This window comes from Anas platyrhynchos, chromosome 1 (genome assembly GCF_047663525.1).
Source record: "Anas platyrhynchos isolate ZD024472 breed Pekin duck chromosome 1, IASCAAS_PekinDuck_T2T, whole genome shotgun sequence".
In the NCBI taxonomy this organism is placed as follows: domain Eukaryota; kingdom Metazoa; phylum Chordata; class Aves; order Anseriformes; family Anatidae; genus Anas; species Anas platyrhynchos.
The window spans coordinates 80,360,513-80,379,934 of record NC_092587.1 but is presented as its reverse complement, the minus strand read 5'-3'; the positions used below and the strand labels follow the sequence as shown (position 1 = coordinate 80,379,934).

General features: G+C 44.6%; 1 protein-coding gene across 3 annotated transcripts in view; it reads left to right on the top strand.

Annotated features, from left to right (window-relative positions):
* LOC101791516 (solute carrier family 2, facilitated glucose transporter member 3) overlaps positions 1-9,514 on the top strand; it is a 30,216-nt gene extending 20,702 nt beyond the window's left edge. For all 3 annotated transcript variants that reach the window (XM_072042892.1, XM_027449861.3, XM_072042889.1), the window contains exons 2-10: positions 1,691-1,786; positions 3,048-3,208; positions 3,467-3,707; positions 3,892-4,054; positions 4,707-4,894; positions 5,290-5,394; positions 5,798-5,899; positions 6,163-6,366; positions 6,801-9,514. In XM_072042892.1, coding sequence (XP_071898993.1) covers positions 1,691-1,786; positions 3,048-3,208; positions 3,467-3,707; positions 3,892-4,054; positions 4,707-4,894; positions 5,290-5,394; positions 5,798-5,899; positions 6,163-6,366; positions 6,801-7,022 — 1,482 coding nt within the window. In that variant the 3' untranslated portion in view covers positions 7,023-9,514. The remainder of the gene's footprint in view (positions 1-1,690; positions 1,787-3,047; positions 3,209-3,466; positions 3,708-3,891; positions 4,055-4,706; positions 4,895-5,289; positions 5,395-5,797; positions 5,900-6,162; positions 6,367-6,800) is intronic.
* Positions 9,515-19,422: the final 9,908 nt, after the last annotated feature.

Genomic DNA, 19,422 nt, shown 5'->3' with positions numbered 1-19,422 from the left:
GCATTACGAAAGGCAGTAGTAGAACCAACCTCATCACTGCCTTATATGTGCCATGAGGGCAAGATGTGCCTCCAGAGCAGGTACCCTGTAGACCCTGCTGCCCCCAGAAGAAAAAAGGAGACTGTAACCACTGCTAGCTATGACAAAGCAGAGCCTTGAGGGGAAAGATTCTCTTCTGTTGAGTCACTGTACTGGAAGTAGCGGACAGCTGGGCTTTGTCATCCCCTTGTTATATCAGCTATGGGGCGCCTAGCTCACAGTCCCAAAAGCGCTTAGATGTCTTAATGGCCTTTTAGTGGCACCCACGTGCTTTGGAAAAGCTGTGTCCTTGTGGTTTTGCAACACAACTTGTCCTCTAAAATAAGGGGAACAGTCACAGGGTGGCAGAGAAAAGGCTTGGATCCTCTGGGGTATGTTCAGGTGTGAATTGTACTATGGGAATCATCTGCCCCATGCAGGAATATGGGGTCTTGTGTCCTCTGCCTGCAGCATTAACCTTAGTAGGAGGTGACCTCAAACTGAGATATTTAAATGATACAGGCAGGGGAAGCCATGCATGAGAGCAGTTTCCTCAATTTCTGCTTACTGAGGCCTAGCTGGTAGCTTTGCGGGAGTGTGCAGGCCAGAAGCACCTACATGCCTGGCTTAAAGGAGGGTGGTGTGAGCCCTGGCAGCCTTGGGAACTGCCACCTCTGGAGCGAGCTGGAAAATGAGAAATTGGAGGAACTGTGACAGTAGACCCCACGGCTTTGCATCTGCCCTGCCAGCCTTTAGAGAATAATTGGAAAGATTTAGAAAGGGAAGGGGACTGTTAAAACTTACAGAAAAGCTTACAGTCGCTCTTGAGACAAGCATGTGCTTTCAAATAGTGCCAAATTAGGCACTGGCAGTGTAAGTTTGAATTCCTGAGTCACCTGTTCCCCCCTGCTTCCCTAACAGAGCTGGCTTAAATGTTGGATTTAAAAAAGTGTCAGATGTTTTTTTTACTGACAGTTTAATTGCTCAGTCTTTGGGACTTGTGCAGGTTGGAGCTGTTTCCTTGATGGCTGTAAGGCTCAGCAGTTTTTTAATTTTAATAAATTTTACATACCCTCAAATTCCAGGGGCTGTGCTTTATTAAAAAAGTCAAGTATTGACTCAGTGTCAAGACAAATAAAGGGAGAAGGTTGGCAGCCTAGGCTCCTGTGCTTATGTGCCTTGGGGCAGGGCTGGGAAGTTCTAGCCTGGGAAAAGCAGACCTGCTGCTGAAGAGGGCAAGTTTTGAGTGACTGCCAGTGTAGACCTGGTGCAGATCTGAGAATGTATGGGGGGGTGCGGAGAAGGGGGCAGTGGCTTTCTCGGTTGGCATGAGGAAGAGTCTGACCCTTGTTTCATGATCAGCAAAATCTCTTCTATAAAGCAGATCAGCCCAAAATAACAGCCACTAATGGAGCCAGTGTATTCATTATTAATGAGCTGAGAATAGTTGAATGTCAGGATTTATAAACGTTGGTCAGGTCCTTCTCACAGTCACCAAACTCTTTGCTGTCCAGTTGCACCTCTGTTTCCAGGGTCTCTGTTACTGGTACATACCCTCGCTAGGTAGAACCATGTTCCATAGCTCCAGGTACAGCTGCATCTTCTATTTGTGCTCAAGTTGTGTAGAAAGCATGAATAAACAAATTAACCAAGCAATTGTCTTTTCTTTCAGAAAATTACTGCACCCCTTATCTATGCTGTTACTATTGCTGCTATTGGATCTCTCCAATTTGGGTACAACACTGGTGTCATCAATGCTCCTGAGAAGGTAAGAAGGAGAATGGGGGAAAAATATGGATACAAGGCTGATGAAGAAAAAAGGCATAGAAAAGGGGGGGAGCTGTCTATCAAGCAGCTAATAGTTTGGTTCTGGTTTTTGAAGTCAAGGAAGGAAGATATTCAGAGGACAAAGAAGTTACTAGAAAGGAGAAAGCAGAGAATTTAATTAGGAGTGCAGAATGTCTAGATAAAGAAGGGTCCATCTGCCATTTTCTGGAACATTAGCCACTTCAGGGTTTGTCATTTTGTTAGCTAGCAGTTTTGACCCACCTCCTTCCCTTTTAGGGCATGAGAGGAGAAGAAACATAATTTGATTCTTCTGTTTTAAATGCTGCCATGTGCTACCCTGCTCTCCAATCTGTCACAAATTGATTAACTCTCTAGACTGTTGTACGGGTCAGGGGATGAGGCAGGATGTTCTGAGTCAGAATGAACCAGCTGGGGCAGAAGGCAAGTAGTGAGCAGTTACAGAAATGAGCTGAGAAGGTTGGTAGAGGTTACAGTTGCTCTGGTTTCTCTCAGACTTCTTCAGTTGAAATGCAGATTTAGTGCTTATAAAAGAGTTGTGACTGGGGTATTTTTGACAAAATAATATGTTTGCACCATAAAAAAAGAAGAGATGAAGAAAATGAGAAATGTGGTTTTCTTGCACTAAGATGGTTCCTCAGGAACTGAGTCACTAATACCACATCCACCCCATCTCCAGGAATAGATGTCACATCACATGCTGGTGGGGGGGTGGGTGGGTGCCCCTCCCTAGCTAATGTCCTGCTGCCCTCTGCTGGGGGCAGTGCTCTGAGGCTGCATCTCCTTCCTCTCATTATCAAAGAGCATGCCTCAAATTGGAAATGGCACTGCTGCTGGGTTTTTGCTGTTGCCAGAAATGTTCCCCTCCATTCTCTGGTGGTTTTTCTTTTTCCCCCTCTCACTCTCATCTCAACCTTAAAAAAAACATCAGCAGTGACTCACATCTAGAAACATCATCAATGCTTTCCAGTCAGTGAAACAATCTCTCCTGCATCATTCTGCTTCCAGTCTCTGAACTTCTCAAATTTTTAGTTTTTCATTTTTCTGTCTTGATCTTTGCTTTGTGTGCCTTCTTGACTTGCTGCATCATTTTAATCTTTTGTCCTATTCTTGCTGCTTGATTCCATGAAAACAGAAGACTTCAGAAATATTCTCCCCCCACCCAGTGCAAAATGCCTCTCACAGGATTGTAACCCACTTCACCCACCTGGCTTTTTTTGCAGATCATCCAGGCTTTCTACAACAGAACTTTGTACCAACGGAGTGGAGAGCCTGCATCTCCAGAGCTTCTTACCTCATTATGGTCCCTTTCTGTGGCTATCTTCTCAGTAGGAGGTATGATCGGCTCCTTCTCAGTCAGCCTTTTCGTCAATCGATTTGGCAGGTAAGTTGGGAGGAGGAATCCAAGAAATTAGTGACTTCCCATTTAGCGGTGGAGTTTTGGGGAGGAAGGGGGGGAGGAAGAATGCATGAGCTGTGAAAAGAAAAAGAAGTGGTTGCAGGTCAAGGCAGGAGCTGAATGGGAATTGCTGTTCTTTTCCTGCTCCCAAGATAATGGTTATGGGTAGCTTTATCCTCTTCCCCATAGTTTTCCCACACTATTTCTAGTTAAAGCTCAATCTTGTTACCTTTGTCCTGGCAGGAGGAACTCCATGCTGCTGGTGAACGTCTTGGCTTTTGTTGGTGGTGCTCTCATGGCCTTAGCCAAGACTGCGAAGTCAGTGGAGATGCTGATCATTGGGCGCTTCATTATTGGCCTCTTCTGTGGTCTCTGCACTGGCTTTGTACCCATGTATATCAGTGAGGTCTCACCCACCAGCCTCCGTGGAGCCTTTGGAACCCTCAACCAGCTGGGCATTGTTGTAGGCATCCTGGTGGCCCAGGTAGGCTTGACAAACTTGATCTTGTACTTCAGGGAAAGGTCAGGTGAGGGAGGGCTGTGTGGGACTGAGACCTTGTGAAGTGCCATTTGCCATCGAGTACAATATTTTGTCCTGTCATACTTTGTGGCATAGAGGTAAGGAATTAGCGGACTTAAATCATCTTTTCTCTCTATTTCATGGGTAGATCTTTGGCCTGAAGGGAATCATGGGGACTGAAGCACTTTGGCCACTGCTTTTGGGGTTCACTGTCATCCCAGCAGTCCTACAGTGTGTGGCTCTTCTGTTCTGTCCTGAAAGCCCCCGCTTCCTGTTGATCAACAAGATGGAGGAAGAGAAAGCACAAGCAGGTAAGAACTCATTTCTGAAGGGGCAGGGCTGTGTTGTGGCTCCTAGCCTGCCCTGGGCTTGAGTGGGAGGCTGGGATTACCTTTAGAGCCTGTGGTAGACAAGGGTGTGATTCCCAGAGGGCACCAGACCTGCCTTCCCATCCTTTAGATTGCACCGATGCCAGGAATTTTGAGAAATCTGGCATCCCAACATCCTCCTTGATAGGATTAAGAAATTGGGAGTGGCAACTGGCCTGATGGGATGAAGCAGGACCTGCTGCTGCAGCTCTGTCGGCTCCTCCTGAGTGGTAGGAAACAAACTGATGTTTAACAATGAGCTTGGAGGGTTTCCTTCCCCTACCACAGAGGGATGAAACCAGCTCTGGAAAGTGTATGAACAGAATTAGGGATGAAATACAAGTTAGGAGCACAAATTACATGAACAGTGCCTGGGTTTGGTTTCCATGGTGATTGTAGCACCCTGAATTCTGCTTTAAAAAAATGAGCAACAGCTACATGTAGAGGCTCTTTCCCACAAAGCAGGACCAAACACTGACTTGGTAGGTGATTCTGTCTTCCAAGCATGCCCTCCCTGAAACAGCAGTGTAGGGGTAAGGGGAACCTCCTGTCTGTGGGATTATTCTACCTTGCACTTCTGGATTTGTCCCTACAGTTCTCCAGAAACTCCGTGGCACACAAGATGTGTCTCAAGACATCCTGGAGATGAAAGAAGAGAGTGCTAAAATGTCTCAGGAGAAGAAAGCAACTGTGCCAGAGCTCTTTCGTTCTCCAAACTATCGTCAAGCCATTATCATTGCCATCATTCTACAGCTCTCCCAGCAGCTCTCAGGCATCAATGCTGTGAGTTATGTTCCTGTCATATTTGGGCCTCTGGCTATCCTTGTGGTTCAGAATAGTTATGCACCACTAATTGTGACAGAACTAGGCTTGCAAAGACCTCTTTTCAGTTTTGACTGGAAAATCACAGAATACTACTTCTTGTGATACTGCAAGAAATTGCCAAAATGAAACAGATTATAGTGGCTTCCACTTTTCCCAGGCACCATGGCAAGGCATTGCAACCACGTATCAAGTGAATGAAACTTGACTGGAAGCGTGCTGTTTTGTGCTGTTGAGTGCTTTTATACTGCTGAGTGCCTGTTGAGACCCTCTCATTAGGCAGAGAATGAGGAACACACTCATAAGCACTAGAATTGTTATGGTATCTGACTTTTGGCTTCTGCTTCTCTTTGTAGGTGTTCTATTATTCCACAGGGATTTTTGAACGAGCTGGTATCACAGAGCCTGTGTATGCTACCATTGGAGCTGGTGTGGTAAACACAGTCTTCACTGTTGTATCGGTAAGTAGAACAGGTCCTTCTGAGAGAAATAACTTGTCCGCATGGGATCTTCTGGGGGATGTGATTAAAGATAACTAGCTATGCTGTAGCAAAGCAGTGGGCTAATTATTGGCATATAAAAGCAAAGAGCCCATCAGATGGGAGGGGGAAGGAGAAAAAGATCTCTTCTATGAGAGGTAGTAAAGGGTGAGGAGTGCTTGAGGGGAAGAGGGAGAATGATGATGAAAAAGGCAGTAGCAAGAACTGGATAAATGTATTGAAGAGAGGAGCCTGATAAACTGCACTGAGATCACTGCTGGCACTGAGGACTTATGGATAGATTAAAGCAGAGCAGTTCACACTGGAGGGAGCCTCTTCTGTTCTTGCTGACAGTCACTGATTTTTCTTTCTGCTACATCTTCAGCTGTTCCTGGTGGAGCGTGCAGGACGCAGGACACTCCATTTAGTTGGTTTGGGTGGCATGGCTGCGTGTGCTGCTATCATGACTATTGCTTTAGCTTTGAAGGTGAGTAATTGGTGTTTTTGTCCAGACTCCCCTCAGTGGGGGACCTTTAGGTCTGTAGCTGAGTAGAGGGCAGAATTGCAGGGCAAGGCAGGTACAGCTGGGGTTAGGGTGGAGCATGTGGTGGGGTACAGCATTCTTGCTGGAAGAACTGTGCTACAGTGTTCATAATATAACTATGAAAGTAGACCATGTTAATAGATATTGCATTATGCTGTGCCATGTTTGCTTCTCAAATTGAATTTGTTAGTTTTGTTCCCTTGCAGGATGTCGTAGAGTGGATCAGATACATCAGCATTGTTGCTACTTTTGGCTTTGTAGCCCTTTTTGAGATTGGCCCTGGTCCTATCCCTTGGTTTATCGTGGCAGAACTCTTCAGTCAGGGCCCACGGCCTGCAGCCATGGCAGTGGCTGGCTGTTCAAACTGGACCTCTAATTTCCTGGTGGGAATGCTCTTCCCCTATGCAGAGGTAAGGACCTGGATTGCAAAGAACTGTAGGTGTGCTGCAGCATTGGATATAGGTGTCAAGAATGGTTGTGGAATCTCAATCCTTAGCAGCCTGATCTCTTTGAAGTTGGCTCTGCCTTGACCAGAGGGCTGGGGCAATCTTTTATGGTGTTCTGTTTGATTTAGTGTGGCTGATCATATGTCCTGCTTGGCTACTGCTTGTAGCCTAGAGCCATCTTAATTTAAAGGCTTTCCTTTTAAAAGCTTTAATTTTGGTCACTTCAAGAGTGCTTAAAGCATCTCAGAAGCCTACATCAACCTGATCTTTAAAAAAAAATTTTTTTTGAGGATCTTTCAATAAAGGGTGGAGTTCTGATATGTTAACAGAAAGTGACTTTGCATTTGGGCTTACGGTTTTTTTTGCAAATTTAAAACCTGCTTTTGTTCTCATTGCAGAAACTATGTGGCCCCTATGTATTCCTTATCTTCCTTTTTTTCCTGGTCATCTTTTTCATCTTCACATACTTCAAAGTGCCCGAGACCAGGGGTAGGACATTTGAAGACATCTCAAGGGGCTTTGAAGGACAAGCAGAAACCAGCCCCACAACCTCATCACCTGTGGAGAAAAACCCCATGGTGGAGATGAACAGCATTGAACCTGACAAAGAAGTTGCCTAAGATTCATGATGCGCCCCTTCTTTGACTCTTAGATCCTCGAAGAGTCATTAAAGGAATGAGCAAAGAAACAGTGAGAACCGGGACAATTTTTTCCCCCAACTGCTGCTATTGTCTTTGCACCCACATATTTTTCCCCCCCCGCGCTATTCTGCCAGGCTTACCGGTGTTAAGCAAATCTGATATGAAATCTCATTCTAAAAATACCGGAAGGTGCCTGGCACACTAGCAAAAATAATCTCATCTTATCTGCCACAAACATCAGGTGAATGGACAACAGCTGGCAATATTCTTGCTTTTCTCACCTGTAACTGCTATTTGGGATTAACGTACTTGTGCACGCAGTGACCATAACGTAACTTAAATACTATTTTTGTAGGGAGTTAAAGTTACATGCTAAACAAGTCCCCTGCCCTTGGAGTCTACTCTGTATGTGTGTGCAGTGTGCACTGGAGTTTAAGAAGCCTACCAAAAAGCCATTTCCTAGCTTTTTCCTATCCAGTGTGCACTTTTTCAGCCTCAGGAAAAAGGGGACCAAGTTACATGCATATTTTTCCTGTTCTTTTATTTTTTTGTATAGACAGACTGGGAACATACTTTTACTTAAGTTTATTTATTTGTATGTCACTTTGTAAATATTTATTTTTTTAATGGTGTACAAAAATGTACAGGATGAAATTGAAGATGTTTAAGACAAATAGCTATTCTAATGGAAGATGCTGTAGACTTGAGGTGCAATAAAACTGTAAAGGAGAAATACAGTACCAAACAGTAAGGCAGGTGTTTTGGATGGTAGATCAGAGCCAATTTTGCACATCACCTTTCCAAGTTATTTCTGCCCTCTGGAAAGAATCAAATTGGTCAGTACTGGTGAGAAGAGGCAAACTTGTTTATCAACCAAAACCCCCATGTCATTTGGGACATTTTGAGTGGTGATTTTAACTTCTTTTTTCTGGAGTGCTACTTGGAAAGTGTGGTATTGCAGCAAGGGGATGTTGTTAGTTTATACATCAGTTAAGCATTAGGGATGACTGAGGGTGCAAACCAGAAGGTGAGTTTTGTTTTTTGTGTCTTTTCTTGCCTTTTTGACTTCTCTGCTGTATTCCAGTAGGTCAGAAAGTTTAAAAATTGCAGATTGTGAAACATCTTTGGAATATAATTTTTAACCTCATACAAGTTATGTGACAATTATAAATACTGAAGGTGCATAATGTAACTCTTGTAGAACAACCGGTCAGTTACAGCATGTATAGGTTCTACATCATAGAGATGCAGGAGTAGAGAGCAGAGCTACTGGAGCTACTGGAATATGTTAGCTTAGTCTGAAAGATCTATAGTACTCAGTCTACTGGTTGGTTGTAGGTCAAATGTTTTTACCCCTTGTGTTCTCGGGAAGATCTGCATGATGTTACAATGCCCACCATTGTCCAGTGTGTTGTGTAGATGTGTGCAACTGTGTAATATTGCCTGTTAGATGGGATATGGCAGACAAAAACGGTACATTGTAAGTAATGGTCTTCCCTTTGTCTCATTGCTAGGCAATCAAGTGTATGTACACAGTTATCAAGCTCTAGTTGCAAGCTATCACAGCTCATTTTAGGAAGGCAAAAAGTAATGCATGCAGTATCTTCTGTTATCAAGGGTTGGGACTGTTACTTCTCTGACTGCAGTGTTCTGAGTCTGGGCTTGCACAAGTGCTATATAAAACCAGCAAAGGAGTAGCTACAATTTCAAGCTCCTGTTCTTAGACCTGCCTTTTTGTGGTCACAATCAAATCAAAGTTTACCTGCAAACTCAGAGTTCATCACTGAACATCCTATAGAAGAGGCAAACCCCCAGATTTCAAGGTGGGTAAGAGGAATTAAAAAGGCTCAGAAAGGCAGAAGTGACCGCAAAATTGTGGTAGCACGTACAAACCAAACATTGACAACATCGTTTTGGAGCAGGTTAAAGCTCCCATCAAAGTATATTCTGGGAGTGCCTATGGTGTTTTCTGTAACTAGTGATGAGATTTTCCACCATTCCTAATGAGAAACAGTTGCAGAGATCAGTAAAACTTGCTTCTGTGAAATACTTCCTGTGATGTTACTTAAAATATTCCCACCTTTGCACAATGTTATTCTGTTACATCTGATTTTCCCTTGCTTTCCATCAGCCTTCTCTGTCAGGTATTTATTCCCAGAGGTATTATGACTACCCTCACTTCCAACTTTCATATTTTGGCTCAGTTATACAGATTGTGCCCTTCCTTTAGGCCTCCAGCACTTGCAGAGATACTTCCATATGGACATCTGTGTTTTAGGAAACTCCCCCTACAGCTGTGCATAAGAGCATTCCCCACTTTGCATTAGAGATGTGTTGGCTTGGACCAAAATGTGTAGGTCTTCCTCACATGGTATCTCTTTGTTCTGTAATGGCATTGTGGATATTTTGGATGGTTTTTATAAGCTTATTGTGACTGTTTAATGTTTTTAAAATAAAAGTTACAACCTTAACACTGGTTCTGGGTTTTATCTGTACCCTTTAGTTCTATTTCCTACTACTTTATCCTTGGCTACATCCTGTAATGTTCTAAGCTTCTGCTTGGCAGTCTCTGGCTAGCCCAGCATCCTGGATTTGCTGTTTTCTTCTAGTGGTGATGGCTGCTTCGTGCTTAGTACCTTAATGAATTCCCTTACTCCTTTTTCTTAGTAGTTAAGGATGTGTTGCTCTGATTCTTGTTAGCTCAAATTCCCTGAGCAGGGCCTTCAGTGATACTTTGCCAGTTTTTCTCAATAACATAGGGAGAGGAGAGTGCTTGGAGGTTAGAAATACCTCCTTCCTGGCAAGGGACCTCTATGCCCCACTCAGGTTTTACATGTGTAAACTGTTTTAAATACTGTTCTGCAGTGGGTACGTGGAAGGAGCAGAGGGTGGCAAAGAATAAACCTCACTGCCTGGGGAGAGGCCACTTGTCAGAAACTGCTCCCTTAGCTCAGGGGCTGTGGCATTCTTGACAGTGGCAAGTCTGAGCTGATCTCCACAGCTCTTTCATGTGGAGTACTGAGCACCCCACCTATTCCCATGAGGCAACAAGTTCTGGTTGTAGTGCAAGTCTTTCTCCACCACACAGCCTGAGGGGTCTGTATCTGTTCCACAGAACTATAAACTAAGAACAGTTCATCAAAATGTATGGAGATGAAATCTTTCAGAGGAAGAGGATGGAGGAAAATGAGAAAAAAGAAAAATGAAGACAACATGATATGGTAGAGCTAGAAGTGGACCAGTTCAACCTGTCTGATGACAAGAGTCAGAAGACAGGCTGCACAAAGTGTGCACATCAAGTGGTTTGAATGCTGGAAGGTGGGCTCTTAGTTGAAGTGTTCATCACATTAAACCAGTGTGCAGGTAGGTCTCATGGCTGTCACAACAACGCCCTTCAGCTCTGAGAGGGATGACAGGTGTCAGAGGTCACTTGGACAGGTAAGTCTCTGAGATGGCACACAAATTTTGTTCTGGCTTGCTAGGTGCAGGTGATGCTCCAGAGACCTTCAAAGCATAGTGCAGGCCTCTGAAAATTGTTGGTCCCTGGAGCGGTGTGTGTGATTAAGGTTTAGCTGAAGTGGATGATCTTGTGATACTACCCACACCCTATTTCTTGGGGGTACTCAGAGCTGGTGAAGTATCAGCTCTGGTGGGAAGCATGGTACTCTAAATATTTGCATCTCCCACCATAACTGGACCCGAAATGGAGCAAAGGAAGGGAATACAAAGAAACAATGAGATAACAAAAGCAAATCACTGTTTCAATGAGAAATTAGTCCTGGAGGAAGCCCCCTCCCCTTGCTGCTTTTTTTTTCCTAACAGTTTATATCACAAAACCTGTGAGCTTCTCAGCATGTTTTCCACTATTGGCAGAGATGGAGATAACACCAGGCCAGGACTACTTTTGGTTCTCTCTCTGTTCCAGTGTGTTCTCCATCTGAGCAGCAGTTGGCAGAGGTGTTACCACCAGAAAAATCCCAAGTGGCATGGAAAGTCATGACAGGTCCTTGAGGGCAGAAGGCAATAGGATGTATATGAACATCTAGATCGCTGGAGAACCCTTCTCAGAGAGAAACCATTGCTGAGTGGACGAGAGAAGATCCCTAAGGGTCACAAGTGAAGCTGCACTTTTATCAACTGCACCGAAGTTTTCTGTGCTGTTTTACAACCTGGAGCAAGACAAGGCATGCCATGGCATCACAGCAAATGTTTGTCACTTTTTGTGTGTGATTTCTGATGAACTCATTTGTATACGAGACAAGAAAACCAGTTAGTTTTCGTGAGAAGAAATGTGAAAACACAATTTATTGGAGCTAAATTTCACAGGGGTCTGCCCTGTGTACATATCTTTGCATTTGATTTTATGTTCCTTTGTTATGTTCCAGGCACCTTTATAAGCTAGGGAGACCGTGGGGATGCTCTTTCTCCTTTGGAAAGGTTCCAGGGTGAGAGCCCAAGCAGTGCTGCAGTCTTACCTCCAAGTAAAGCTGCTAAGCTTCGCTTTCTACAGTGGATAGGATCATCAGAACTACCAAAAGAAGCAATATTTGTCACTTTGTTGAGGGGACTGCTACATCATCAGTTTCATTTGAGAGGAAGGAGGGTGTTGTGCATTGTGTGGACTGCGTGCTGATGCCACTGTTGTGGGGCTATGATGGAGGACCAAGAGAAGGTACCACTCTACAATGTTCTTTCCAGCTGTACACATAATCAAGAAGGTCCTGACAGCAGGTATATCAAACATTGAGCTGCACAGAAAATGCACATCTCTCTGATTTTTTTCCTTCCCCCCCATTTGTTGTTTTTTGTTGTTGTTCGTTTTTGTGGACTAGACCAAGGACATGGTTCCAAAGCTTTCTTCATTTTGAGAGCAACTAGATCTCCCTTTGGTGATACTTGAGGTGCTTACTGGAAAACCAGATGTGAATGGCTCTTGTCTGTCATGCTTATTGTTTAACAGTGTTTAACCTGGCCCTGTCATTACAATGCGGGTCACCAGACAAGACAATTGTCTTCATAGTGTAATTCAGGGACATTAGGTTTGCTTAGACTAGGGAAGAAAATGGTTTTGTTTCTTAAAATACATCTTGACAACACAATTTATTTGGTGCTACTTAAGTGTGCAACATTGAGTGTAGGCAGGCTGTGTAACTTCCAAAAGAATTTCTTTGCTTTGTTAGCCCTTGATTCTACACTGTATGCCAATAAAATACACAGCTTACATGAATTGTCTTCTGCTTCTCCAAGAGACACAGCCTCAGCATGTCTGACAGACACATGACTGACCTGTTAAGTCTGTTTTCTGCTTGCATTGCACAACCATTTCTTGTTTAGCAAATGGTCACATGAATCTGTGTGTGGCAGTCACACTGGTGCACCAGTCACTGTGGCATCTAGTGTGGGACCACTGCAGATCATGTACTGACTGTACATGTACTGTAGTTTAGGACTCATAGGCACAAGTTAATCAATTCTTGAGGTTAAAGGGAAATACAGGTGTCCTCTCTGCAGTGAATGCTCATGGGAAACTTTGCAGGTGAAACAAACAATGTTAGAGCAACAGAGTTCCTAGCAGTGGGAAATAAACTCTGGGTCTACAAAGTTTGGTTTCTGCTTTCTTGAAGGAGGGTGTCTAAAGCAAGGCGCTTAATTGTCACAGCCAAAAAGAAAAAGTATCTGATATATGGTTTGTGGTTGTGAACAATTCAGTTGCACACAAACAGTATGTTCTTGTTCAGAGTAGGGCATTAAAAGTACAAGCTAGACATAGAAGTATCTCTGTTTAAACCTACCTTTCCCTCTCTCTGAATCACTGTATCACTGCTGAAGGCAGTGGTCCCCTACAGCACACACCTTTTGCTTCTTTATGCTTCAGGATATTACAACTCTTCAGCCCTAAGAAGTCTCAAGAATAAATGTTCTCTAAAAGGATATGATTACCCAGCGAGGAGATGTGTCCTTCCTTATGCCACTGTAAAATTTGGAGGCAGACAGAAACTGTAGCAGTATATAGCTGCACAGCCACTGTTTTAATCTTGTATCTAGGATCAAAGAACACTTCCATCAGAGATCTGAGAAAGCTTTTAGAAGACTCAGGCATAAACAGATGTGACCGTGAAAACCAGACGTGGTCTTGCAAAAAAAAGAATGAAATACTCAGAGTTTTGTTGTTGTTGTTTGTTGGTTTGTTTTTCTCTTTTCTTACAAAACCCTGGAGACTGAGGTGCTGATTAGTTGTTGGAGAAAGTAGACAAGACATCATAGCCATTGCTACCATTCTCAGTGTAAACACTCTGCCCTTAGGGGTCAGTGCTGCAGGTGGATTTAATATGGCCAGCAGTCTCACAAAGAGGGAGCAGTGACTCAGGGAATGAGGAGGGACTGGAAGAGAATTTTTAGCAGCTGGGTCTGTGGTGACTATGAGGAATAAAATGTGTTTCTGGACAGAGAACTTGAGAAGGACAGGTGGTAGATTTATATAAGTGAATTGTGGGGAGATCTCAACACCAAAAAGGACTTATAACCTCACTCTGTCTCCTTCTGCCTATTTGCCTTCTCAAATCATTCCTCAAAAAATTCCTTCAAAATTGTCCTGCTACCTGAAGTTCCCCATTACTTTTATCACACTAGAAATGGGAGCCATAAACACCCTCCTCTCCATATTTCCTGTATATACCTTTAATGCCAGCTCCTCATTCTCAGTAGATTGGGATGGAAACCAAAGCATTGGGCTTCTTTGCTACGAGGAATCAATGGTGACTTACTCTTTGAAGTGACTTATCCTTTCTCAGGGGTCAGGAAATGGTCCAATAGCTGCTTTGGGGAACCACCTTCAGCTAGTCCAGATCCATACTAACCTGCAGACATTGACATACTGCAGTTTGCTCTTTTACCGCTCAAAGACTGATCCACCTCTCTAGTGTTGTTCTATCCTGTTCTGTGCCACAGTACACAGAAAAATGCTTAGGCAACCTTTATGGCCTTCTATCTTAGCTCCTGCCTTCTACACTGAAGCTTCCTGCTGGCTGACCCTCCATGCCCATCACTGCACAAGCCAGAACCTTGTTGGATGTTTCTTAAGGAAAGCCAGTGACTATTTTGCATGAGCTGAAAATAGTTTGAAACCTTTCTTCCTCACTCTATCTACCAGGTTATGAATTCTCCACTGGGGGTGCATCCTCTGGTCTCATGCAACTTTCAAGTATTTCATGGACAAATGCATCCCTATGAATTAGAAAAACATTATTCAATGGATATACATCTGCAGAACATCAGAAATACATGGTGGCAAAACAAGTAGGTTGGTATGCCACTTCCATTTCCAGATGTTCACAGTGGTTGAAGGAAATCTGCCAGTATTTGGCCAGTTGGTTATGGCTTCCTATAACCTGTCTAGTTTCTTCTCTGCCTCCAGCTGAAACTCCTTTGCTACAGCACATTTTAATGCACAATCAACTAGTATAGGTGTTACGTTTAACCTTTCTTATTTATCCTACCATGTGTCAGAGTGCTGAAGAGTGTGATGGGTTGCCCAGGGCGCTCTTTGTAGAATGTCACGGTGCCAGGACACCAGCGTGGGCTGTTGTATAATACACTATATAATAATTATCCCATTCTCCCTTACAGGGATAATTTACATCTTCCCATTTCCCAGTAGGCAGAGTAGTGGTTTGCTGCCACCTTCCAGAGAAGTATGATCTGGGAGACAATATCTACAGAGTACCTCATGTCAGCGTATATTATATCAACCACTCTCCCCTAATCCACATAGCCAGGGCAAAGGCAAAATTTACCACCTTTTATTTCAAAAGGTGGTAAAGTTTGCCCTTGAACAGTCAGGACCACGAAAGCAAAAATGATCAAAAAGGCCTCATATGGGAGAATCCTTGAAAGAAGCATGGCTGAAAAGATCATAAGAAAGCAAGCCAGGGGTTGGTAGTTAGTGTTAGCTAGCTGTTGGCTTAATACAAAACCCCACTCCTGGGGTTTCCCTCATGGGATCATGACTGTAAGGGTGGATTGGGAGCAGATAGTTGTGAGGCAGAGGAAATAAACTCTATTCTATCTCCTACAACAACCTGTAGCTCAGTACCTGCTGTCTCCCAGCAGTCTCTGTCACCATGCTCCCTCCAAACTGGTCCTTTCATGCCCATCCAGGAGCACTCTGTGGTTACAAAAAGATGCCTGCCAAGAATACCAGGATGGTGGAAAAAAACAAAAAACTACAGGCAGCTTTGGAGTGATGTGTATACTGAAGGATAATCTTCTTCCCTCGGTCAGGTACAGGACAGGGGCATCCGTGGGTACAGCAGAGCTTGAATTCTGAGAGCAGTTGGTATTCAACTGAGAGGCTAAATGGGGAGGGGTGATATGTGGTATTTGGGGTGCAACAAAATGCTGCAATCGCGTGTGTTTTCTCATCTGGGCTTTTACCCTGAGGGACCTCACTGGAAGAAGGAATGAACAGGGTGGCAGTTCAGGAAAACATAACGAGGTAGTTATGGGTATGGCAGGTCACCCAGGTCTGACTGCGAGGTGGTGCTCTGCATGCTGGAGTCGAACTGAACCCCCTCGCCGTGCTCTCTGGTTGTACGAAAACCTCGCCAGCTTCCAGCAGGACAAGCTGACACTGCCATCTCCTGGTCACAGCCTGGAGCACCAGAAACTAGCTGGTTCTGTTGCTGATCGTGAGCAAACCACTTCTCCTCCTTGCACCTGGATATTTTCATGAACAAGACAGTCCCAGGGAAGGCAGTGACGAGGGCTCACGCCCATCTAAATTAAACCTTGACATCATCAAATAAAGGGTACAGAGCTACCCTCAGGTTGGCAGTTACTGCTGAAAGGAGAGGATGGACAAATATTGCCCGTACCTTTCTATGAGACTGTCGTTCTCACTGAGTTTCTGCAAAAAGGCATGACGTTTATTCACTTCAGTTCTTTTTACCATGGGACTCCCTGATAGACCTGTCCTGGTCCCATTTCCAGCTGTAGTACTGTGGGCTTCATCAGCCATATTGTTGTATTGTGTTCCTACAGAAATTGTACTTGCTTTGACAAATCATCACGTTTTAACAGTCACCACTGATAAGACAGATGGGTGTGGTGAGAGAAGGTGGGCAGCCTTTGACAATTTCCAACAGGAACACAATAGCTGTGCTTTCTTGAAGGCAGGAATACAATATCTTTAAGGTTGTGCCTTACCAGCCATGAGGCTTGATTGCAAGTGCCCCACAGGATGTGAGAAAGCAGCCTCTGCAAAAAGCTATTCACATCCTGTAGAGTAGAAATTAGGATGCCCATTTTTCTGCAGAATGGGCTTTCACAGGAAGCCAAAAAGAAACATGACTAAACCACACAATTTTCACAGAACATGAACAGCTGGGATTTATTGTAAGATACTTGCAGAAAGAGCTCAGGGAAAACTGATAAATGCAGGCCCATTGATTGCCACAGCCAGGAAGAACAGGTGGACATATAAAACGCAGCTGGCTCAGCTAGAATAAAGCTTATCTGAGTAGTCTGTCAGACTGCCTTTCCATACACACAAAGTAAAGCTCTACCCTCAACCATTAGGTAACGCAAGACAAGGTCCTGAGAAAGAGAACTGTCCCAGACATATGCCAGCAAAGCCCAGTCCTGACAGAAAACATGATTGCTTTGAAATCTGCAAGGGCTCATCCATCTCCAAAACACTGTTACTGCAGAAGTGTTGAAAGAAATGTTTTTCAGCTTCCTTATTTCATGCCCTGGTCAAAAGCTTTTCAGAGTGAGCAATATCAAGAGCACCTTTACTCTTTGACCTTTTTCCCATTCTGATACAGGAATAATATTCATGCTCATCATACATAGCTCATAGCCACTGCAATCCAAAACAGGGGAGCAGGCAGGACACCAAAATCACTCACTGTAGGGGAAAGACTACAGTCCCTAGGGTGTCCTTCCTAGACTGAAGCCAAAAAGTGATCCTGGAATGGGCACACCCAAAGAAACTCTCATTGGCAGCGGATATGCAGGCATCAGGTGTATGTGCTTGCGCAGTGTCCTGACACCAAGGAGTCTGTGGAAGCACAGCACAGTTTATCGGTCATCATCCCCTTCTACTGTCTGCTATGAAAGGGTAAGTTGGTGAAACAGAGGCACCAAGGGAAGTGGTTTATACTGTTCCTGGTGCCACTGCAAGGGGCTACAGGAGGTGTGTGGTGACTGAGAAGCTCTGGGAGCCAAATGTGCCATGTGCCCTGCTCCCAGGTTCCTAGAACTGTCTGCACCCTACAGGGTTTTGGAGCATGGCCATGAGGACCACATATCTGATGTGTGGTTTGTGGGTGTGAATAATTCGGTTGCATAGATACTGTGTGCTCGATTCTCTCCAGCAGAGTAGTGAACAGGTGCAAAATGTTCGTACAGCCAGACAGCTCTCATGATGCGGCCTAGGGAGGTCTTCTGAGATCAGCATTATTGATCGCAAAATGCAGACCTTCATGAAAAAGTAGGGCAAAAGGCTGTGAATCACTGCACAGCCTTGCACCTGTGCCTAGCCATGCAGTAGAGAGAAACAAAATTTTCACCAGCTTCGCTGATGACTTACCTCCCACACCACACCCTGTGGGGATCTGCACGGCAAAGGGGTCTCAAATTTTGCTGACTTCCTCTCCTCCTCCCAATATGTACTGGCTTTTCTTGCTGTTCGCAGGCTTCTCACATATCCATCTCTCAACTTATACCTTTGGGAATTACTGTCCACTTTCACCTGGCTGACATCTCCTTCCAACTTTAGGAAGGACAGGAATGGATGAACTGAAAGTACAGATGAAGGTATGGCAAGCTTCCTTGTGGAGGTTGGCTTGCATTACCTAGCTGCCTCTGGGCTCTCTCTTGTAACTCAAGGACTTTCTTGTGACCTTGACCTTCACATGGCCAAGGTCACAAGACCTTGTGATGTGGTAGACCCTCTACCATGTGGCATTTTCTGATGCCCCTATTTCCCCCATAGCTCCTTCTGTCTCTGTCATGTTGTTGGATCCTGCTGTACACCAGCAGAACTGAGGGTGACCCAGTGTTACAATCCCTTATACCTCTAGGAACTTCTCCGTATTTTCCCTGATATTTCAGCCCATTCCCCCTGCTCTACCCCACTTCTCTGTGGGGATATTAGATCAATAAAAATTACATGATGACCATGACACGAGGGTGCTCCCAGTGCCTCCCCTGTGCACCCCAAGTACTCCTGGAGCGCCAGGCCACCCCTCGAGCACCGCTGGGTGAGGATGTGGTGGTGCAGGGAGGCCAGCAGGCCACAGCCTCCCTGGGGAGTGGAGACACCCGAGGGCTTTCCTTTCCCTGGTGATCCCAGAAGATTTTTACATCGTGCCTTTGCTGCTGTGAGCAAAAGATATTCCTTCACACACATCCCAGCATGAGTAATGCAGCTTTTAAAAAGCTCTCCTGCCTTTTTCATGCTGATATTTCCAACTGGCTGCCTGCCTGCCACTCTGTTGTCTTCCCTGCAAGTTAACATTACCTCCCCCAAAAATGATTGCCTTTGGGCCACAAATTACTTTCTTCCTCCCAAGGTGTCTCAGTCTTGCTAGAGTGCAGCAGCCACGTGGAAACACCAGATACCACGTGCCCTCATTGGAGGGTGCTGACTGTGCTACCCTCTCTGTAGCATGGAAACATGCCTGATTTTTTTTTTTTTTTTTTGGCAACACACTAGGAGCATGTATGTCTCCTGGGTGTCTCGCCAGCAGCGACTATTCCATATAGATGGCTGTCAACCACTCACCCACAAATTTTCATTGCAAAGTTTAGACTAATCTGCACTGCAATTATCAGTAATGTTTTCTTAGACCACCTGAGGGCTCAAAGAAGCAAATCTTTTCTGCCCACGCCAAAGCACAGGGCTGCTCTGAAATATGAACCCCAAGCCAACCTCCCTCAAAACATTCAATGCATACACACAGTGCCCTGCAGCCCTCAAAAGAAAACAAAACAAAACAACAAAGACAAAGCAAAACAACAACAACAAAACACTCTAATTCACAACCCAAAACATAACACTGCTCAGCAGCACTTCTGTGCCACCCCTCAACCCACCCCAATATACGCCTGAGCCACAACTACAGGCTTCAGAGATAGGTGGATTTTTCTACAGAGTCTATCAGGTCTGCTCCTGTTTGCCCAGCAGAACTAACACAGCTCACAGGAAGGAATCGGACCAATTAATAACATTGCCTATTAAGATCCAGCAATGATGTGACTGGTAGAGCTTGTTGGAGGATCATCCAACGTAACTGTTGGTAATGGTGATGAGAGAGAAGGCCAGACCTGGCCCAGCTCTGTTCCAGACAGGGAGGGTACATAAGTGAGATTGTGA